General features: G+C 49.4%; 1 protein-coding gene across 1 annotated transcript; it reads right to left on the bottom strand.

Annotated features, from left to right (window-relative positions):
* Positions 1–5960: 5960 nt before the first annotated feature.
* Positions 5961–24155, bottom strand: LOC135823932 (phosphatidylserine decarboxylase proenzyme, mitochondrial-like). Its single transcript, XM_065336811.1, has 6 exons — positions 23959–24155; positions 16072–16370; positions 8638–8877; positions 8010–8277; positions 7276–7436; positions 5961–6907 (listed from the first exon to the last, which is right to left on the bottom strand). The coding sequence occupies exons 1-6, from the start codon at positions 24017–24019 to the stop codon at positions 6671–6673; spliced, it is 1266 nt and encodes a 421-aa protein (XP_065192883.1). The 5' UTR covers positions 24020–24155; the 3' UTR covers positions 5961–6670.
* Positions 24156–24336: the final 181 nt, after the last annotated feature.

Below are 24336 nucleotides of genomic sequence, written 5' to 3'. Positions count from 1 at the left end.
GGGAGAGTGGTGACCAAGAGAGGACAGTATAGACCGTTAGTATGGGGTGCTTCAATGCACATCCCCAAACCGAGAGGTGCAATCTGGAAAGAACAGTGAGACGAACAACATGATGGGCTTCAAAGCACGTCCCAAGACCATGGCTGGTCTGAAATGTGTTTGTTCACACCTTTTTTAAAAGCTGTGAGTGGAGAGTGATTGGCCAGACGGGGAAAGATGTCCTCGGGGAGGCTGTTCCACAATTCAAGGAAACAGTACGGGAAGGAACGTCGAAGGTAATCAGGACTGGTGCCGGGGGTGGTGTTTAAGAGCTGTTCCCGGTGCTGGCGCTGAGCATAATGCTGCTGGCGGGTTCGAACAGTATCGGCCCGTGGTTTTGGGGGAGGGCGCATGCGTGTCAGACGGGGTGGGCCCTTGCAGTTAACTACCTTGTAGAGATAGGACAGCCCTGCGACCGTCCGTCTGGCCCGCAGACTCTGGAGGACGGTGGTGGGTCCAATCATCTGCATGGCCTTGCGCTGTGCTGTGTCCAACTTCCCAAGGTGGGTCTGGGCAGCACCAAGCCAGGCTAGTGGGGCATACTCAAGTATGGGCCTTACAAAGCCCTTATAGACGGTTAGGCGTCCAGCAGCATCCAGGATGGGGGCTGCCTTCCGCATGAAATGGAGGCGTTGATGTGCGCGCACAGAAAGCTGGTGGAGGTGGGCGCTGAAGTTGAGCTTCTCGTCGAACACCACCCCAAGGAGCTTCAACTGGCTGCTGACAGGAACAGGGGTGCCAAGGAATTGGACAGGGGGGAAGTCTAGAGGGGCCAGCTTCCTGGTCACGGACATCAGCTGTGACTTAGAGGGCTCAAAGGTAACCCTCCAAGTACTTCCCCAGGCTTCCAGCTGGTTTACGGCTGTCTGAAGTGCAGCTGCGGCGGCCTCTGTGGTCTGTCCAGGCATGACAGACGTGTATAACGTAGTATCATCAGCATACACGGCGATGGAGACGCTGGCAGGTAGCTGATCTTCGGCGTCGTTTATGTATACTAGAAACAATGTGGGCCCTAGGATGCTGCCCTGAGGGACGCCTGACCGGATGGTAGAGGGGGTAGAGGTCTGTCCCGCAACAACAGCTTGCAGCTTCCGGTTCTGGAGGTACGATGTTAACCAGGCCAGCAGTTGCCCACCAATGCCATAGCCTCGGAGCTTGCAGAGGAGCCCAGGGTGTGAAACCCGGTCAAACGCGCCTGCTATGTCTATGGCGAGGGCCTGAATGGTTCCGCCCTTACTGGTGGTTAAAGCCCATTCATGCTGGAGTGACGTTAGTAGGTCAGCTGTGCCGATTGATTTCCGAAAGCCAAACTGGTTGGCAGACAGGAGGGTATTGCTGTTGAGATGGTTGATGAGCTGCTGGTTGACTATTCTTTCCATCACCTTGGATACTACACAGAGCAAGGAGACTGGTCGATAATTACGGACATCGCCCTTGGCCTTGCGCTTGTGGATGGGAACCACATTGGCTACCTTCCAGGCTGTAGGCTGGTAACCATGGGAGAGACAAGACGAGAACAGCTGCGACAACGGCTTTGAGAGCTCAGACGCACACTCCTTTAGAACGCGGCAGGAAATGGAGTCTGGCCCGGACGCTTTGGATACTTCAAGACACCGGAGCTGCTTGAGCACTGCTGATTCCCGGAAACGGATTTGACTCAGGATGGCGTCAGTGCGTGGTGGGAAAGGCGGGAGTGTGTCTTCAGTGAGATCATTTGGGATGCTGCACTTCTCTGCGAAGAATGATGCGAAACAGTCAGCCTTGGAGGAGGCCGTGGTACATTGCTGACCATCGGGCCCCTTTAGGACAGGAATATCAGATGTGCGGGATAGCCCTCCTGCACGCTTCATGTTTGACCACCATGCTTTGTCACGTAGGTTTCCATTCGACAGCTTGTTCCGCAATGAAGATACATGAGCCTGCTGCGCTGCATGGAGCACAGTGGCAACTCTCAGGCTGGTTGCAGTGTAGGTATCAGACAATTGCAGATCAGTTGGGTGTGCACGGGTGTGTCGCCAAGCACGGTTTCTTGCAGACACAGCTGTACTACATTCAGGAGTCCACCAAACAGGGTCACACGTTCTGACTGACAGATGCTTCGATGGGATGAAGCGATCCATGCCCTCCTGGATGCGGGAAGTAAGTTGTACGCATGCGTGTTCTGGGTGGTGGCTAAGAATGTGCTGCCAGTCTGTCTGACGAATAAAATGACGCATGCGGCCCCAGTCAGCCTGGTTGTAGCGCCAGACGCGGCGTCGAGACACGGGCTCAGTACGGAGCGTGACTGGGCTGAACTCAGCAAGAATCACACAGTGGTCTGACTTGCCCAGGGGTGGAAATGCCTGTACTGTGACGGGGTGTGGCAAGTTTGACAGGATGAGGTCAAGAGTGTTCTTTCCTCTTGTTGGCTGATCAACATGTTGGATCAGTCCGTGCGTCGCACATATTTCTTCCAGGCGTTGCCCAGCAGTGGTAGTCTTGGTGCTACCAAGCCACTCAGTGCTGTGGACGTTGAGGTCGCCAGCCAGGATGACTTGGGCGGAGGGTGGAACGGCATCCAGGCAGTGGTCTAGGTGCTCCAGTAGGGAGACGTCAGAGTCGCCACTCGAGCCAGAACGATACACAGCTCCCAGGGTGATATCGCTGCCAGACTGGGACTGGATGGTGCACCATAGAACTGCGTTCTTAGAGTCCACAGGAGTGGCATGGAGGTCGATCTGTGCAACTGCGAGAGTAGACTTGCACCATATGGCAACGCCTCCACCCTGAACAGTGCAGTCCATCCGCAGGGGCTCTCCGTAACCTGGAATGGTAGACTCTGAGGCGGTACACTTATCTGGAGTGAACTTACAGCGCATAGCTCTGGGCATGGAAATGCTGTCGTTATTCGCGAATTGTCGTTATATCCGAAGTCGTTATTAGCGAAGTTGACTGTATACGGTACAGATCAATGACATCACTCTGAGCTTGCGTCATCATTCCGCCTACGCACAATTATTTTTTTGAAGTGGATGATCATTCTTGTCTTTTTCTGGCAGTAGCTGATTTGACTTGCAGAATGTGGCCTGTGCATGTGTGTGGGCTTCTCTAGCTCTGGAAGCTTCGTCTTCTGGGGGACTGCAGGCTGCAGGTTGATGAATGGTAAATATCAAGTGTAAATGAGCCTCTTTCCATCACTCTGTGCCACTTTCAGTGAGACCATAACTCGTTTGGGAAGGATCCACTTTTTGCTTTCCTGCATGAGGAAATAATAATTCGGAAAATCGTCAATATCGCGATATCGTTCAATTTGGCGAGTTATTCAAAGGAGCAGCATACAGATCAGAGGTGTTCCTGGACAAGGAACCGGTTGTGGTATGAAGTGTCTTCAGTGGCTACTGCCCGTACTGATTCTGCCACGGCCCGTGTCCCCACTCCTCTACTATAACCACCTTGCTGTCGTCTTCTTCTACGTGGCGACGGTCTTCGTACAGCGTCAGCCATGCCCTCTGTGCGGCGTTGTCTTCTTCGTCGCCCTGGTGCTGACCTGCTATAGCAGTTGGGCTAACTGCCTGTGGTGCAACTGGACCACGGTAGACGGTGATCCTGTCGATTCAGGGATGTGGATATTGGCCTTGCCCAGGGCGTAGCATGGCATCATGTGTTTTACTATCACCAGTTTTGAAACTTCACCCAATTACACAGACGCACACGTTTGTGTGCCATTGAGAACTGGCAAAGACTACATCCGTGCCGTTCAGTGTGTGGCAATGGCTTGTCACAGCCGCTGCATGCGGATGCATGTGGTGTTGCAGTGTGACGTAGCGGTCTGTACCGTGCTTTGTCAGTGCCGCCGATCACCCTCCAGTGGATCGCGGAGCCATGCCTGGTGGCTTGGATTCCCTACTCCCAGCTTGTGCACCTTTTGACAGTACTAGTGCACGCACACATGCTGCCATTCAGTACGTGGGAATTTCCCATATCCCTTGCTATGACAAAAAGATCCCTCGGGGGGGATTTGGCCGAGAACGTTTTTTAAATATTGTTTTTTGACTGGGCCACACGTGCGCGCTGTCCGCCGAAGCTAGTTTCATGCCTCTGTGACGCCGTGGTGTTAATGTATACATGTCCACCGCTTTCTTTGCTATTGTCCCCATTGTTGAGTCATCATGATGTGCCTGGCGGGACGTGTGCGCGCGCGAACTTCATTCCCATCGAGTTGCCATGGAAATATGTTCATTGACTTGATGCAGTTCTTCTATACGTCCCTGACGAGTTCTTTGTTTCTGACAATCAGATTCTAACCGCAGCGTTTGACTTTTTTTATCAAGTATTCATATCTATTGTTATCCTATCGTCTAGGAAAGTTCCATGCAACACTACCAATTCTACCGTCCACAGATTTTTTTATTTTTAGGAAGGAAACGTGCATCGCTGATTCTGTTATAATCCCGTCTCTGATCGATACGTTCTATTGACCGACAGGTCTGCTCTGTTGATGTGCATTGGTGTGTTAACTTGGCTGCCTTGAGAGACTGGCCATGGCTGGACTCCCATGCTGGGTACGTTCTGCTGTTCATGCTCCGAGTGGTGGTCAGAAAAGAAGGTTGCATTGCCAGACCCAGAGCTAGGGATTCGACACGTTGCTGCAACGCGTCCGGTTGCAACGAACTCAACTGTCCCAACTGCATCGCCTGTGGAGCATGCGCAGTTCCAAGGCCAAAGCTGCCAGACTGTGTTGAGAATTTCACACTATGCTCAGCCGTTCTCGCACTGCACCTTGGACTAGCTGCAATGGCACCATGACCACTTTCCCAATGCTGCATGATGACCAACGATGTGAGGGTTTTTAGAGCCAATCGTGTATTAAAACAAGAAAGATTTCGCTACAACCACTGTTAAGCATAACCTATACAAATCACTTAACAATGCTGCGACAGCAGAACTTCTTATCACTTGACATGGTTCAAAAGGCTCCGGAGCTCCGCTGGCAAACAGTGATCATGCACTGGGTGCAAGTAATGTGTACAGGTTCGTCACGTGAAGTGAAGTTCTGCCGTCGCAGACGCAGACCCCATAGCTGGAGTTGCACACTCTTGGGGGAGGGGGGGGTATGTACCTGGTACTCTTGGTGGTACACTCAAACGCCTAAGATACGGGCACGTCTCTCTACCGGGCACCTTCAGCTTGAGTTCCTATCACAAATGCTTCGAATTTGGGGGTTTTGAACTTTTTTCCGTATGAGGAAGTGCTCATTTTTCACTGCCAGCCTATGTAATCCACACATTTTTATCAATGGGTTCCTTTTGTATCCTGAACATGTGCAATACGTTCCAAATAAACTACTTCTTCAAAATGATATGATACATGGTATATGAGTTATCCTGAGATACGGGCAGTGCCCGGTCCCAAGGTACCCGGATAAGAGACGTCCGAGTGTACACTCAAACGCCTCAGATACGGGCACGTCTCTCTACCGGGCACCTTCAGCTTGAGTTCCTATAGCACAAATGCTTCGAATTTGGGGGTTTTGTTTCTTTTTTCCGTATGTGAAAGTGCCTATTTTTCACTGTCAACCTACAAAAGTAATTCACACATTTTTATCAATCGGTTCCTTTTGTATCCTGAACATGTGCGATACGTTCCAATTTCCAAATAAACTTCTTCAAAAAAGATATGATACATGATAGATGATTTATCCCGAGATACGGGCAATGCCCGGTCGACCGGTCGGTCCCAAGGTGCCCGGATAAGAGACGTCCGAGTGTATTGGGAATGCTGCAACAATCATCTCGGCAACTTTGGCACTACACCCAGTTCTTTGTGCCATACACTGGGTGGTTGTGTGCAGTTACAAGTAACAAACCATATGGACGTGTAGCTGGGCGGGCATTTCTCTTCCTGCCGTGCAAACTCCGAAACGACGAGGGACGCCAAGGTTGTTGTTTCATTCAGATGCCCGCATCTGTTTCACGTCAGGACCTACGTCAGTAGTCCGTTGCAAAAGAAAAATATGGAATGGATATAATCAGGCAGTAAAGACAGATGCGTGTGTAGAGTGAGGTGGCACACTATGACCACAGCATGGCCTGCAGCAGCGTAGCGGGATAGCCATAAAAGCCAGTCAGCATTATTACGAGGTTATCATGTACAGTAGCATTGCTTTCCTAAGTACACGCAGACTCCACAGGGCATGATAGTACGTAGCTGCGTTAACAAACATGTCGATGCAGCTCAGAAAGGCACCATGGAGCTTCCGCATGCACAGCATGGAATGCAATGAAAACGGACGGACCAGAACAAACCCAACACAATTCCTGTCGTGTTGCGAATGCAGTGCACACAGCTACAACAATGGGTGAAGTATATGCGAGAAGAATGGCATTCTGGTCTTGCAGCCCAGCAGGAGAATATGGGAGTCGTGGATACATTCAGCCTATGCAGTTTCCAATGAGTTGCAGGGGAAAGTACCAAGGCCATGTATTCTTTGCAGTTCTCATGGGGTAGGAGGCATTGTCGCATCTAGGGTTGTTCAGCTTCTCTAGTGCATCTCCCTTCATGATAGTTCTGAGCCCTGATGTTGCTCAAACGTTGACTCCAGTGTGCAACACGGTATCACCATAACGGAAGCTAGCAGGGCATCCGCTCCAACTCAAGCCGCACGAGCACCATTAGCATCACCGCAGCTGCCCACTGGCTGGCCAAAGCGCACTTTGTCCCCGGCCTTCACAAGGAACTGGAAGTCAGCGGGTGCCTCAAAAACTACAGCAACCGTGGAGCCGAGCACAAATCTGCCCACGTAGCTCCCATGCTTCAGGTCAACGTTGGACAACTTCAGGTCGCGGTAGAACCCGGGCATGTAGTTTTCGTCCAAGTTGGTCTCCAGGTTCTGCGAGCACAAGCAGTCAAGAACAAGCGAGGAGAGGAGTGTGGTGCCGTGCTCACTAGTGCTGGACATATACAGCCGCCAAGCATCGCAGCAGCTGGTTCACCCTGCCACAACAAAGTACCTACTGTGCCGGCTGCTATAAAGAAGCCTGTCTCGTATAGAACCCTGTTTGGGTTACATACAAGCCCTACCGGTAGTTTTAAGACGAACCGTTGCCTCATAATGTATTAACCTGGGCATTATGTTGACAATTTGACTAGCCGTCTGCAGATTGAGAAGGAGCTTCACACTATCGAACAGCGAACCTAGACTAGCCGCAACACATGTGGGAACGATATTTAAAAAAAAATACAGGCAAGAACACTCACCTTGTCAAACGCGATCTTCATCGAGCCAACATTGAGTGCACCGACGGCAATCATGGAGAAGAAGCCATGCTGCCATGTACCAGTTAGCACCACTCTCTCGTTGAGTGCCATCAGGCCGGGGACTCTCTTGAACAATGGCGGGGCTACGGGAAGAAGTTCACCTACGTGAGCGTGCAGCGACAAAAAAAAACCAGGAAGCAGTGTACATGTACGTTGTCATGGACACTGCTGCTGAGTCAAATCCGATCAAGCGAGTGAATGCCACGCCGGGCGCTGTGCAGCCCTAGACCTGCAAACACTGCGATGTGAACTGGCCCAGGGCGCGAACTTGATTCACACAATCGGATTTCATTGAGCAGCACTGTAACTGTTATACCGGTATGTTGTACAAGTAGTACACAGATGCACTTGAACAAAGCAGCACAGTGTTTATTTGACTGGAGAGAGAGAGAGAGATAGGAAGGCCTGGACAGGGAATGTGCGTGTGTGTGTGTGCGTGTATGTGTGTGTGTGTGTGTGTGTGTGTGTGTGTGTGTGTGTGTGTGTGCGTGTGTGTGTATGTGTGTGTGTATGCGTGTGTCTGCAACTCTGCGTGTTGATGTGTGTGTGTGTGTAAAAATGTGTACGTACATTTGTGTACAAAATACCCGGAGTACGGAACGCATTACCCAGGCAAGCAAACCGACATGCATCTAAACACCAACGTGACCTACACTGCGCACAAGAAGTCTCACCAGAGAAATGCCGCCGATGGTGCACGGCCCATGTAGTTGGCGAGTGATAGTGATGGTAATCTCCCGGTGACAGGTAGACGATGTACTGGTAGAGGTGCATGCCATCACGTTTGCCGCCTTCGTCCGCGTCCTGTGAAGAGGAGAGACTGGGGCCAATGCTGGGTCCATACAGTGCCTGTACTGGATAGCTAACGCCCTTGACCTGCTCCACCATGTGCCGCTCGTCCATCTTGGCGACGTGCGCAATGGTTCCGTCGCAGGGCGAAACCTGATCGAGAACATACGAGAGAGTCTCAAAGTCAGAGCTCATGCTGTCACCACTATTTCTTTCATCAATGCAATACGGTGGAAGATGTGTATGTGCCGCATACGGCCTCCCTCAACCCGGGGTTAACAGACTACTCCTTCCTTTACATAATCACTCATTGGAGTGCACAGGGACTGGGACTAACTTTTCTTCCCTAAGCTGATAATGTTCTAACTTCTAAGTGAACCAATAACTTCATGCTGAACTCTGAACACTGAACTGAACCTGCTCAAGCTGTAGATCTACATGATCGATATACTGTTCTGACGGGTTGTTTTCTATCTACGGAAGTAGGATTACCTAATCTACCTGTCAGCTTACCAGCGGGTGTTTGTCACCGATGGGCCGCAGTTCAGATTTGATGTTGCGGCTGAACAGCGCCAGCAGGCTCTCGTACTGCGCCAAGTCCTCGCCTTCCACCGCCTCGCTCATGTCACAGCTGTAGACGCGCGCATACAGGCCGAGCAGAGGGCGGCGTGCCCACACCGGCAGGTGCAACGACGACAGCCAGCCCCATGCTCGCGACATTATACGCGTTGGTAGAATGGTGCCCACTTGGATCTGAATGGTAGAAAACAGTCAAAACACACATGCCAGAGAGAAAGGTGGAAGTTTCCAGCAGACATAGGACCACCTAATATTACAGTGAAAGCTGTCCAGGATGACCGCTCGAGGGACCTTCAAAATGTGGTCTCTGTTACCAGGCGGTCTCCTTATCCAGGGTCATTTGACTGGAAATAGCATTCCTTGATTCTGGTTTCAGTGGTCTTTTTGGACAGGTGGTGGCCTTATCCGAGTGGTCGCCTTGACAGGCTTTACTGTGCTTGAAGTACACCCTGGTTTCTGGCATACTTTAACTAAAACTAAAGTGAGAACTTAATAATACAGCACGCATATAGCTCATATGAAAAATCAAATGAGGGTCATGCATCTGTCGACAACGTCGAGCCAGTGCGTTCTGTCTGAGGCAAGTTGCTCCGCTTCAAAAAGAGACATAATTATTGAGAAGTAAAAGGGAGTACTTAGTATTACTAAAATACACCAAGGATGCATTGCAAAGCCAAGATGGGAATGATGGCCTTCGTTCGCCACAATGGCTCCATAGAGTCAATACAATTATGTTTTCAAAATATTTCTTTTTCAACTCCCTCAAACTTTGATTTCATATCTTGCCATTTCTTCCCCTGAGAAAGACATAAAAAGCACACGTAACATATTACTTAGTAAACACCCCATCATACCACAGCAGTACTTTGAGGCTATACTGCAGTGTACTAGGGTGCCAAAAGTCGCGTACATTTATGCTTTTCTTGTCATTCTTGCTTCTTGGGTTTGTTTGTTTTCCTCTAGTTTTCTTTTGTTCGCGGAGAAGGAGGAGAGCCGGAACGCAGAACCTTTTTTTATATTATTATTTTCACGGAGAAGGCGGAGAGCCCGAACGTGCCGGCCCTAGGAAAACATGGTGTGTAAAAGTCGCGTACACAGGTAGCGCCATTGGTATCGATTATCAAGTAGAATGATAAACTTTGTTTTCATGCAAGCAATCCCTGTTACAGAAAATATTTGCTGAAATTACCACGGAGGAGAATCTCGGGAATGGGACAGAACCCATCAATGGCATCGCCACGATTCTTGGCCAGTAATGGAGGCAATTCCCCTTTCACACTTCAATGCAGTAGCCTGAAAAGATCTGATGGTAAAGTTCGAGATGGGAATATAAAACACATTGAAGAATACTCAATAGATTCGTTGTTGGCAAAGTCCGGTGCACCAAACAAGGGAAGGTTATTGAAAAAAACAGAATGAAGGTGAGAGACGCAAGAAAGACCAGAGGAACATGATGGCCACTATAAGGATTTCAGTGACAAGCATAAACCTACTCTACGTGAATATGTACGTCATACAGCTACACAGCCTTGCACTCTCAGAAAACAATAGGAAGAAGGATAATCAAATATGTTGCTGTTGTGTTATAGAGGTGGAGAGATAACATACTCTATGAGCATAAAGTTTGCAATGTCAAGATGACAAATAACGAAGAGCAGTGAAGGCAAACATGCTGCGCGTAGGTGAGATACATGCACGGTAGCTCCTCGCTTATCCAACCCTCTGAGGGAAGAAGTCCACAAAATATGCATGGACATGGAGGATAGGGCGGAAGAGAAGTGAAACTTCATGCTTCGTTACAAGCAGATCTAAGCCACCACTGCTCAATAGAGTCAATTAGTTCAGTAAGTGTTGCCTCAGCTGCACTGTTCTGTTCAATAGAAAACTGCAAATAAGCGCTAAGCCATGGATAACGTGAAATGTGGATGAGTGAAATGTGGATAACTTTATAAAAGTGTGGATAAACAGAGTGCGAACAAGTGAAATCTGGATAAGCGAGGGTGTACTGAATTGCACTCACGCCGTTCAAACCATATGCTCGGGCCTTCCATCAGATCTTCCGCCTGCGTGGCTCGAATCAGCTGGCTGGCTAGGATGGTCCCCGTGGTTTGGGCCGCTATCATGGCGGCCATCTGGGCCGAAATTAATGTGTCCAGGACCGTGATCTGGCCGACCGGGGTGTTCTGGGAAGCGATCCGGGTGATCTGGGCGGTGATCTGGGCTACCAGGGTGTCCTGGGAAGCGATCCGGGTGATCTGGGCGGTGATCTGGGCCATCGGGGTGTCCTGGGAAGCGATCCGGGTGATCTGGCCGATGATCTGGTCCATCATCGGGGCGCTGTGGACGACGGTCTGGCTCCCGGTCAGGGCGCTGTGGACGGTGGTTGGGACTACCAGGGTGTTTGCGGGGACGGTGATCTGGTCCATCGTCGGGGCGCTGTGGACGACGATTGGGACTACCAGGACGTTCAGGACGGCGACCTGGTACATCGGGGCGGTGAGGGCGGCGTTTTGGGCCGTCAGAGCGATCCCCTCGACGTCCACAGCAAGGGGACTTGTTCTTGCTGTTCCGGCAGTGCTTGCGAATAACACGGATGATGCGACAAATGCGATAGCCGCGCCGATTGCCAACGCGACGACAGATACGACGGCGCTCACCATCCTGTTCCTCATCATCTCCGGGGCGATGTGGCTCCGGTTCAGCATCCATCTCCCAGTCATCCTCGTTTTCGTCTCTTACTTCGCTGAACTGATCCGAGTAGTCTTCAACGGCATCATTCTCCTCGAGAGGGCCAGGGCGTTCCTGACGGTGGATGATGCGCAACACACGGCAGATGCAGCGACCCCTACGACCGCGACACAAGCGATGGCGACCGGCTTTGCCTTGTGACTCGTTCCACTCGCCTTCTTCGCCATTGTCGTTTATTTCCCATGGCTCCTCTGACTCGTCCTCGACGGTTTCCAGTGTTCTTTCTTCGTCGCCCTCCTCATCGTACCGGAAGCTCGCCTCTCCAGCACCAACGCTCGGCTCCTCGCTATCTGCTCCATATTGAATCTCCTTCTCCGACTCGTTTTCGACCAACCCGGCGATCGATGCTTCGTCGCCGGCATCAGTGCGTTTTGGGCCGTCAGAGCGATCCCCTCGACGTCCACAGCAAGGGGACTTGTTCTTGCTGTTCCGGCAGTGCTTGCGAATAATACGGATGATGCGACAAATGCGATAGCCGCGCCGATTGCCAACGCGACGACAGATACGACGGCGCTCACCATCCTGTTCCTCATCATCTCCGGGGCGATGTGGCTCCGGTTCAGCATCCATCTCCCAGTCATTCTCGTTTTCGTCTCTTACTTCGCTGAACTGATCCGAGTAGTCTTCAACGGCATCATTCTCCTCGAGAGGGCCAGGGCGTTCCTGACGGTGGATGATGCGCAACACACGGCAGATGCAGCGACCCCTACGACCGCGACACAAGCGATGGCGACCGGCTTTGCCTTGTGACTCGTTCCACTCGCCTTCTTCGCCATTGTCGTTTATTTCCCATGGCTCCTCTGACTCGTCCTCGACGGTTTCCAGTGTTCTTTCTTCGTCGCCCTCCTCATCGTACCGGAAGCTCGCCTCTCCAGCACCAACGTTCGGCTCCTCGCTATCTGCTCCATATTGAATCTCCTTCTCCGACTCGTTTTCGACCAACCCGGCGATCGATGCTTCGTCGCCGGCATCAGTGCGGCCTTGATGATGATCAGCAGGGCCGTTTCCGAGATCGACTGGGCCCGGCTCTCCGACGTCACCACGATGCTGATCGACCGGGTCTATCACATGATGGGAACCGTTCCGGCGCACTTCGCGGTCGGAATCGCCGTGTGGTCGATGATGCGTCTGTTGAGCATGAGGAGGGCTGGGAGCGGACGATGCCACGGCCACGAAAGCCAGCACCAAGAAAACCTTGGTAAGCATCTTCTAGTTCGACACGGTCAAGAACTACTAATAGTATAGTTCAGCTGCAGCTGGGACTTTCCTTGTTTTGTTAGAGTTTTAAAGCGAAAGCTAAGAGCGAACTGGGAAAAGTTCCAAAGAGCGAGCAATTTATACCTTCCTCTCTGGACTCGCGTTCGGAGGACGCAGCAGCAGCAGCGACTAGAGAATATCATGCCTCGTCAGAGATACATCACTGAAAGTGAACCACTCGCTTCGGCCAATGGCGTGCCGAGCCGTACCTGGTTCTGAACGGTCTCACAATCTTTGCGGCTCGGACCACGAGGATTCGCCTTCGTCGGAGATACGGTCACGACCGCGGAAGGTCCGCCGAAACTAGTACCTGGCACGGAATGGTGTGGCACGTCGATGCATGTCACGGACGTACAGCCTGATGCCCATGGATTGCGACTACATCATGTACTGCGAATGTGACTCGACTTCGTGTAAGTCTAAAAATATCATAGCTTCGCCATTTGAAGTTGAACTGAAGTACCGGTAGTAGGTACTGAGCGCCAAATGGCCGGAGATCAAAAAAGAAGAAGAAAAGAGACAGACCAGACTGTAACACTGCCAGACATGTGTATGTCATCGTGTAGGTTTATTCTATGTGACAGTTTGCACCAGTAACCCACAGAGACATAACGCTCAACATCGTATGCTGGATGAGGATGAAGGAAGGAATGAGCTCCTACCGTAGATCTACGTTCTATGGTATACCGGTAGGTAAGAGGTGGTGGTGGTACCTGCACCCTTGGGAATGACCAGTATGTACGGTCATGTAGCTGATAATTAGGGCTCAAACGGTCACGGTTTTACCCCGAACGGTTAACTGCTAAGCTAACGGTCGGTTTAACGGTTATAACCTATAAGCCACGGCAATCCTGCGGACTCTTACTCATTCCAAAAATGTACCCTATTCAGTACAACGCACACATGTACATTCTCTTGCATGCTCATTCATACATACTCTTACACCAAGAGACCAGATATGACCGAGTTGACAGCCCAGACATTGCCTACGCGTGCGACAGCCTGCGAAAGTGCATACTTTGCAACGACCTGATACTTGACAAATTGACTGAAAAGTTACTGCGTAACCGCTATCTTTATCGGTTAACCGTTCATTCTTCGTAACCGGTCTGCAACCGGTTAATCGGACTAACCGTTTGAGCCCTACTGATAATGTAGGGAAAGATCAGGAGTACTGCTGAGGCAAACATTGCGGGCACTGGTACGAAACTGCAGGTAGGAGGTCCTGGGATTGGAAAACAATCTGAGTGGAAGGCAGAGCTGCCAGCACCAGAAATCCTCCACCCAGGCAGAGATGTCACCAAGCCAAGATCATGTCTCTTATCAGCTAGCCTGTACTGGTCGGTGAGTACTTTGACAAGTCCCTGACCTACTACACTACACTAGCCAGTGCAGGCTTTGCTGGTGTGAGTGTGGAACAGGCTGTATATCATGTGAGCAGTCAGCATAGTGATTGCCATGTCAACAACACCAGTAGCATGGTAGTACATCATCATATCCGTCACAAACCCAGGCTTAGACTAGAGATAATATTATGCATTGACGTCAAAGAAGCAGTGGCTGTGGCAGAATGACATACTAGTATCACACAGCCTTCCCATGCTGTCAACAATCAAACAAAGATGACGTGCTAGCATGCACATTCGGCCATGCAGGTAAACACCACATTGCAGATACACAAATATCATGCCCGGGAAGTGAGTGGCTGCTGTCAGTGTTGACATTCAGGAGAGTGCAGTCAGGCTGCCGCAGACCTATCATAGGAGAGATATGCCAGGCTTGGGCAACCGAGCACGGGTTGGATCAAGTCTGTGTACTGCCAAGCACAGAACAAGATCCACATTCGATGCGGAAAACAGCAGATGCTTGGTGACACCCTTTGCTGCGCTGAGCAATGCTGTGCGATCACCATATCCCGGCGTCGTTACGTGCACACAGGGGTCTGCATATTAGCAATAATGTGCAACCTACCCCCCCCCCCCCTGTTTTAATGGCTTTCTTTCTTTCTGGTCTCCAGTAATACTGGAATTATTGCCAGCCAATTTGGTGCATTCCTGGGGTAGTAGTAGTTAATCATGTTGACTTCTCAAATGATATGTATTTTTTGTATTGTATTTTATTATTTTTACTTGGGCATTCCCAACAGACCCTAAGGTCTTCTTATAGGGTACCCAAGATGAATGAAATTGTTAAGTTCCTGGCGAAATGAATTGGGGATATGATTTGTGCGAAGGGATTCGGGAAGCGCATTTGGTCCGTTTCTATCTACTCGAAGTAGATACATGTACTTCAAGTAGATGGTGGGAAAGGACTTGGTTGTGCCATTGCAGTGTGAGTGTTGTATCACTGGCCCTGTCCACTGGCCCCTGTCTCTGAGCCGACAAAGAAATAAAGCCCTCTCTTGAATAGTGACCCCCTCTCCCCTGGCGGCTTGCAATCAAGTGCATGTGCAAGTCTGTATTGGTGGTGGTGTGCCGACGTTCTTGTCCATGTCATTGCACTGGTGGTTTTAGAATCCAAATCGCAGTTCTTGCTGCAGTTTCTGTAGAGTTGTGATAGTTTAGAGTACAATTTAGACTCTGTCCTTCTACGTTGCCTTCTTCGTTTTAACCCTTTGCTGCCCACGCATACTTGAACCGACACACGTCTATCGGTTCGACAGAGCATTGAAAAAGCGACATGTCGATCAAATTGAGTTCGCTAGATTCCTAGGGATATACTGGTTCCAGAAATATATAGGTTTACATTTGACACTATGCTTCGTGTTGGAGCTATGAGTAATTTTCTTCCTGCTGGTCTGACTATGCCGAAAATGTATACATTTTAATGGGCAGCAAAGGGTTAACGCTGGATGACGTGAATGTACTAGCAATGGGAAAAGTGACCCCTCTCTTGAATAGTGCCCCGTTTGTGATGGACTTGAAAAAAAATAGTGTCCTGTGGGCACAAATTGTGCGAGTGCGGTAGACAGACAGACTGATAGATAGATTGAAAAAAAGTCTGGCGAACAGCCTGAAGAGGGCTCAATGATAGACAGAAAGAACGGATCCTTGGGGAAGGCAACCTTGAGAGAACGCCAGTGCCTAATTCGGCAAGGCAGCTGACTACATGCATTGGACATGTGGCTGTTTTAGACAGCTTGAATAGGGCTCACGACACCGGAGCAATGTTAAAGCCCTATAACACATATACTCCATGGCAAGGCTTCAAGGGAAATGGCAAGAAAGCAACATTGATCCGATCAATCTCCATTCAACTTTCCAGCCTTTCATACCACTGATTCTAGATCACACAAGCCAGCAGCACCCCAGCAGTGTGGCGATGGTGAGCACGATATCCTGTGCACGGCAAATGCTTTCTTACCTTCCAGCTGTCAATCTCTATTCCGTTGTATATGGTTGCCGTCTCCTCTGCTCGGGTTCGATTGCGCTCGTGTCGCTCCTGGGACCGACGGAACGCCAACACACCGATGCAGGCAAACCCGACACTGGTCGGAATCATACTCCACTCCAGCTTTGGCCACGAAAAGCCCAGGAATGTCCATGTCTCCTCTTTGCTCTCGCCATTATCACTCTGGCCAGTGTTCGAGTTGCGTGGGCTGCCCTGCGTCTTCCGCGAGGAGAAGAACTGCCGGCATTGGGGACACACGTGTGCCTGAGTGCCTATGTACACGAACACACACAGACACACACACACACACAGACACACACACACACAGACACACACACACACACGCTGTACTGTACTGTACTGTACTGTACTTGCTCACTGCCAAAAGTGGCCACGTGGGTCTCCCCGGGAGAGGGGAGAGAGGAACTCAAAAGGAATCTTGGAAAGAGGACTCAACTGGCTATTGAACCGCCCAACGGCCGACACCCCCTGAAATCCCCAAACTATGGGTGGACTTGCAAATGATCCCACTTACGGGCTCACCACACCTCAGTAAGTGGGTGAGGACTAGGCCCAGACAGATCCTGCCGGCAATTCTTTCGGCAGAATATCGAAGAATTGAAAAAGCGGGAATTGCCGGCAAAATCGGCAAAATATCGAGATGTTGGGTAAAATCGATGCCTGATACTTGGATTCCTTTGTTTCTTACCCGTTGAGCAGGATACACTGCCCAGAACGAGATCATGTCACCGAAATATCACTGGGATTCACTGTGGATCGATATGACTTGTGGAAGAACTCAGGGACACGTGGTGGAAACCCGTGTTGAGAAACCGACTCTGCGATTTTTATGAAACGTTGTACGGGACTGTACGGGACGAGGATAAAATACACGTTTTTCCGGAGCAAAATGGAGCAAAATATCGAGTTTCTTGTGCCAGGCTCGGCAAAATATCGAAGATTTCGCAGCAACATTTTGTGGCAAAATATCGAGGCGAGCTGAGCAGAATCTGTCTGGGCCTAGTGAGGACAAGGTGCAGAAAAAAATTTGACGGCATCAGGGTATCCGTCCCGGGATCCAACTGCAGTTACCCCTGCCCCCAGTGAAGGTAATACTTGGTACTAGTGTGGGTGGCTAAATCAGAGTGGATCTGATATAAGCTTCACTAACACTACACGCACGCACGCACGCACGCACCCACACACCTTAGACGCCCATTGCCAGAGGTGATGATAGTGATGCTATACAGCAGAAGTCGACACAACTTCTGGTGGGATTGCACTACAGGTACGAGCATTCAACAGCCTGCAAGGCTGAACAATCCAATGCTACTATTAATTTTACTACTATTTAGACTGATCTACGCCAGGCTATGAGTGGGCGTGTGTGCGCGCACACACGTACATCACATACAGTATATACTTCGGTGTGCACTGACTTCTGGTAACTATGGTAACCACCTAGGAGAATGAGAAAGACAGGTGTGGCCATAAGCGTCGGAAATTGAATTGAATGCGCTAGCTCTCGGAAGATGACTGCACATACGATTGCATCATGCGGTACACATCCACACCAATACCAAGTAGAAACATAGCTGTATGTAGCTGTATGCGTTCGTGTTCGGACACTCCTTGGAAGAAGAAAGGCTTGCATGTAAAAAGTTACTAAAAACCGACTACAGTCCATTCATCGGAAACTGGCCCGCCGGCTTTTGAAAGTCGGATTTGGACCGAATTGAGGATCAAAAACCCACTTTAGATCTCAAAAATCTGGGTTTTGGATCTGCTTCTCCATACATTTTGCCATGGCATACCTGTCCTAATTTTGTAAAACCTGGCTGAATTTCTATTTCCCTGTTCTTGGACTTTTCTGGCCTCAAATGTGGCAAGGAGTAATTGCACGGGTCACACAATGCAGGATGTACTGTTGTTTTCACGATATCTACAACTATGTGAGAGAGACACCAAAAAGTTAGGGTGCCAGTTTCCAATGAATGGACTGTAGACCGTGTTTAATCCTTGGACTAAGCGATAGATATGTACACAGCAGCAAATCCACTTTTGCCTTCCCTGTCCACCTAATCATAAAGCAACGATAATGAAAAAGTATAACACGCATATGCTCGAGCAAAATCTATGGTGTAGCCAGTGTTTACTAACCCCTGCCTTAGAGACCACCTGCATCTAAAGACCACCTGCATCTAAAGACCACCTGCATCTAAAGACCACCTGCCTTTAGAGAGCTTCCATTCTAGGTCATCTCAAGTGCCAGACTATACTTGACCATGAATTCCAACCATCTGTACTTTGAAGTACAAAGGCCGGTTTTCTGTGCACCCGTGCGAGCTCGCTAAACAGCGCTCTTATCGACACCATGACATACCAGTACCATGCGTATGGATTGTACAACTCTGCACGGGATTTCTATGGAGCTTGCCAATGGTGAAAACTCACATCACGTGGTGTTGTGTATAAAACGTTGTACGATCTCAGTCTGCTGTCAGGGAGAAGTCGAGTGGTTGAAATAAGTTAGTACTCCCTGAAAGAAACCCACTAAGGTCATGCGAGTCATCGACATGATCATGGCAGCTTTCCAGACTACGCGCATGCTGAGTGAGTGACCTTTATTGTACATACATGTGCTTCTTGAAGTACAGTAAAACCTGGTTTAAGCGACCACCCCATGGTGCAAGGAAAAGCGGTCGTTAAAGCCAGGTGGTCTTTAGAACCAGGTCCCACAGTGTCTGTGTAGAACTGTCCGTGCATGGAAAAACGGTCGTTAAGAGCAGGTGGTCGTTAAAACGAGAGGTCGCTTACACCAGGTTTTACTGTAGTACAATGTACAAAGCGTACTTGGAACACGTAATGTGAGTTTTCGCCGTCGGAGACCTCAATATACAGAGTTGCACACTCTTGGGAGCTTATTCTCTTGCCGGCGTTCAGGGCGGTGCTATTGTACTAGTTATTTGTCCTCATCTTTGTAGGTTGTGCTTCTCAATCAAATAAATGATGCACAGATTGAGTAAAATAAATGATATAATTATAAAAATGTGTGACTGATGCCTCTTTAAGGCAAACCTAACGTTAGGTAAGTGCATACCAGGGTGTCGTAGCATCTAGGAAGACAAAACGAGAACTAAGGACCCAAAACGACATGCATTTCGATTGGTAGTTCTCCATAGTCCGTGGTCTATGCAGCTCGTGATCACGATATCGGCCTTCCGGGCCAAGCGTGCCCCGACCAGCAATACCATTGCGAGCGTGAATTATTAATTGGCCCTGCCCCAAGGGCAACTTGAACAGGCAGCCCGGGAGCAAAACCCACATCAGTTCATTTTCCGATCATCCGTGCCGTCTCCCTAGATGCCACGACTCCCTGCTGTCCACTTTAACAACACACCGCAGTCTCATACTTCAGTAAAAATAAATTCACTGATAAATATGACAGCGTATGCAAACTTTGAATCTCTTGTTTTAATACGGGGTTCGCAGTTCACTTGCATCTACCGCAGTCCTAGTGTCCTGGCGTTAGGCCCCGGCGGATAATGCCGGCAGAATTTCGAGCAGAATCAGGGGTTTCAAAATCGGAGCAGAATGCGGCAGAATGAGGCAATTGGCGGGCAGAACGGAGCACCAGACGAGCAGACGGAGCACCAGACGAGCAGAACGGAGCATGAGACGAGCAGAACCGAGCACTACAAATGTAGACGAGCTGAGAACCGAGCACTAAACGAGCAGAGCGGTAGACGAGCAGAACCGAGCACTAGACGAGCAGAACGGAGCACTGTAGTTCTCAGTACGCAGAGCTTATGCACGTCGACGTGACGTCATGCCACTCAGCTTCGGTATCCGTAACGGACCTTTTGCAGTTTTGGTGCCTATTTGGGAGTCCTTGGTAATCAGGACGGTCTCGTGTATGGCTCCCTGGACGTTCGAAGATTCGCCTCAGCTCAGACTCACTGTACTTGGACATTTTTGGTCGTTGTTCATGACCACGTGACGGGTATGCATAAGCTCTATAGAGGAGTTTTGCAACACCTTGTGAATCGTTACATGCCATTTTAGCCCAAATTTGGGCTGGTGCCTTCAGAAATGGAAAGGCCAGATCGCGGGATAATCGATGTTCTACTGTAAAGGGATATTAATGTTTTACTTTTTGTTGTACTTTAGTTCATTACCATTGCCTGGATGTTGAATTGTGGGCTGGTAATTTAGTGTCTTGACCTGCGACCCTGATATGCTCTGTGTGCGGCAATGGCGGAATTCGGTGATGTACGTGACAGATCAGCCGACTTCGATTCCGCCGAAGAAGATCTTATAATTGTTGATATTCTTGACGACGAAGATGATACACCAGTGGACACGGAAGGCCAGTCTGGCGAAGAGTGGCAAAGCCTGGACATAGCGGAGGAAGCTGAAATCTCCCGTGTAAGGTCTATGAAACGGACGTCCGCAAAAAAGGATGTGGTTGCCTCAGGGGCAAAGAGAACCCGGGTGTCGCTAGGCGGCAGCACAAAAGTGAATGTTAGCTCACACCAGCGAGTGGAGGAATTTCCAGACGAGATGCTCGTCGTCTCGTCCGGTAAATTATACTGCGAAGCCTGCAAGAGTACACTTGCCCTGAAGAAGAGCATTGTGAAGGATCATGTCGGAAGTGATAAACACGAGGCAGGAAAAGAAAGGCAACGGCAACAGGGTATTCGACAGCAGCGACTTGCCCAGAGTTGGGAGGCATACGTAAAGCGCCACGACCTTGCAGGGACTGGGTTGACTGCTGCCGTGCCAGCTCAGCAAAGAATGCGGAGGATTGAAACGACAACGGCAATGATGAAGGCTGGCATCCCTCTTGCCAAAGTAGACATCCTCCGCCCACTGCTGGAGGAAGATTCGGACCGCTTGACCTACTCCACTCATCTCGCCTCATATGTACCATTCATACTGGAGAACGAGCAGGCCACGCTAAAGGATGAGCTGAAGGAGAAGCCTTACATAAGCATTATATTTGATGGGAGCACGTACCAAGGCGAAATGTTGGTAATCCTTCTACGCTACGTAAACGAGAACTTCCAGATCTGCCAGCGCCTCGTCCGCGTGCATGTCCTGGCGAAGAGCATGACGGGCAAGCAACTTGCCAAGGAAGTCATCGCTACCCTCTCGACAGAGCTCCAATACCCACCGGCAAGGGTGATTTCCACCATCCGGGATGGCGCTTCGGTCAACAGGGCAGCAGTTGGGTATCTCACCGACTTCGTGTACCCGAACATATCCGATCTCGTCTGTGTGGCTCATTCTCTGGACAACATTGGCCGGCATTTTGACACAGATCTCCTGGACTCCTTCCTACGCCTGTGGGTGTCCCTGTTTTCACACAGCCCTGCATCCAGAATTCAATGGAAGACGCTAACCAAAGAGAGCATCAAGACATACTCGTGCACACGGTGGTGGATCTGGTGGGAGGTGCTTCATCAACTGCATCGATGCTTTGAGCACGTCATTCCATTCCTGGACGCCCTGGAAAGCAGCCCAACCACTTCTGCCAATGCCCGCAGAATCCTTGATGATCCCGAGCAACTCAAAGTGCTCCGTCTGCAGTTGGCCATCACTGTTGACGTTGGGAAGCTCCTTGTCAAGAAGACCTACCTCTTGGAGGGTGATGGTGAGCTCATCGTCCAGGCTTATGGTCACCTGCAAGAGATTTGCACCGCTATGGCCTTACAGAACTACCCGGAAACAGCTGCAGTCGCTGCAGAGCTTGCTGGGCAGAACGCAGTGGAGAAGCAAGCATTGCTAACCCTTGCTAAGGCCTGTGTTGCACCTGCTGTCCAGTATTTCAGAACCAAGTTCAACAAACAAGACACGCCAATGTTCAAGGAAGTGCAGCTCTTCAAAGCCGTGCGCATTCTCTGCCCACAGATAGCGAGAGGGCTCGACCTGCAAGTGGACGATATAGCAGCCCTACGTGTTGTTCCTGCTCTCGACTCCGATGAAATCATGGCGCAGCTGACAGAAGAGCTTCCTGCATACGCTGTTGCGGCTGTGGACGCAGTGATCAGTGAAGATGCCCCGCGTTTGAAATGGTGGGCACAGCAAACCCACCTTCCAGCATGGCAGCAAAGATTGTCTTTGCATTGCTTCCATCCTCTGCCCCAGCAGAGAGAGTGTTCTCGCTTGTACAAGCTTCTTTCAACTCACAGCAGACGAGTTTACTGGGAGATCATCTGGAGGCGTCACTTATGCTGCAATACAATCGGGGTCGCCTGGCCATGGAGTAAATCCCACTATCCGGCAAGGGAACTGATGTGAAGTTTTCCATGCCCGGCATAATCCAGTCCCAATGCATGAACTTGTTTCACCTGCCAGGTATGAACTATTATATTCCATACTCAGCGTTATCTAGTCCCAACATATGAACCTGTCAGGTATGAACTGTTATATTCCATACTCCGCGTTATCCACAGACCCAAAGTATGAACCATGTTACAATCACTGACTTGTTCCATGTGCAGTACACAACAACCTGTAACTTTTGTCAATATGTATTTCTTTGAATGTGTAATGCATGAAACCCTGGGCATTCCCTGGCTTCCACCCAACACACATACAATGCCCTGATCTTTTCCAATTTCATTCTAAGGTGACTGTAATCTTTTCTGTCTCATGATTTTGCATAATGATCACCTGTGCTACAGCAAGTGTATGGAGTCACACACCTCGCAGGTCTATTTCCTACTTTGCTGACCTCTAGATCTGTAAAACACCAAAGGCATTCCTCTGCTTTAAAATTCTTGCCGCACCACTTGTACAAGAAAAGAGGAACTTGTCTATTGTATTACATTGATCTATAATGAAGTTCAAGTAATACTCTAATGTACATGTCATCACTGACATGGAGCAGAATTGAGCAGAATGTGGGTGTTTTGCGAGCAGAATGCGAGCATAATGAAAAGCAGAATGGGCCTAATTCCCGAGCATTATCCGCCGGGGCCTACCTGGCGTACATGCGTATACTGCACGTGCATGGGCGCCAGATATGCTACTGCGACGTACACACATTTTGTTTCGGAAAGTTCCGCCAGAGCTGGGCTACGTATGCCGGGTTAACATGATAAAATCACTAGGAGCAATCTGTGAGTACAAGAGCTGAGGGAAATGTATTAAAAGCTGCCTACATGGTGATCATACAGTCTGTATCGGCTACAGCGTACCCTTTTGATTTCCGTGATTTTATCACTATAACCGATGCATCACTATATGCGATACGATTGATTTTTTATTTTTTATTATTATTTTTTCGATCGACACATGAACGGCAAGGAAATACTTCCAGCTGCATAGTTGGCAGTGCCGGGCCGCATTTCCATAACAAAATTCTGTTATGTACATGTACATGTATCACTATAAAAATAAGCAACGTGAAGAAAGTAAAAAAATAGGGACTTTGATAATTATTGCTACATGTATTTTAAAGTTATCACTATAGCCGATAATAGTATCGTGTGTTATGCATGTTTTGATTCTTTGTTGCCATCATAATATCCGATATATCATTACATCAGATAATATTGGTTATAGTGATATTTTTACTGGATAAAATACGTTTTGCTTTTGATATTTCGTACCAATATCACTGTAGCCGATATATTCTTATGTCCGGTCAATAGCCGATACAGACTGTATAAGTATTGTACTGTAAACCTGATTATTTATACACTGGTTACACACAGCGACAATTTTGTAAATTTCATTATTCAGTCAAAAGACTGTTCAAAAGGGTTTTCGAACCATTCTCATGGATAGATACATGGAAATTTTATATTTTCCAGCTGAAATCTTGAAACTAACACTAAAACTGCGACTGACCTCGTAGATTTGATCTAAACAAGACGTCAGCTCTCTTGATGAATCTGAGATGGTGACTCATTGTGCTTGCCTTCCAGAGATATCATAAACGTTGGGGGGATGCAGGTTCTGGTTACGCCAGGAACATTCATCGATTTATCAAAAGGTACATGTCTAGCAATTCATATTCGAAATTCTCAAGACCTGACTCTTCTTGACTTCATGAATCATGAGACGTTGAAACACCCAGCGCAGCATGCATTATTATTGTGGACTCTATGTTGTGTGGTAGCATGTCAGCCGGGCAAGTGTCTTTTCTCGTTACCCCGCGGGCCCGGCGCGCCGGCCTGCCGCTAGCGCTGAGCAGGACCGCTGCCGCGCTGTACGTCACCACATATA

The sequence above is a fragment of the Sycon ciliatum genome, chromosome 8, assembly GCF_964019385.1.
Source record: "Sycon ciliatum chromosome 8, ocSycCili1.1, whole genome shotgun sequence".
In the NCBI taxonomy this organism is placed as follows: Eukaryota; Metazoa; Porifera; class Calcarea; order Leucosolenida; family Sycettidae; genus Sycon; species Sycon ciliatum.
This window is presented reverse-complemented; position numbering and strand designations above follow the sequence as displayed.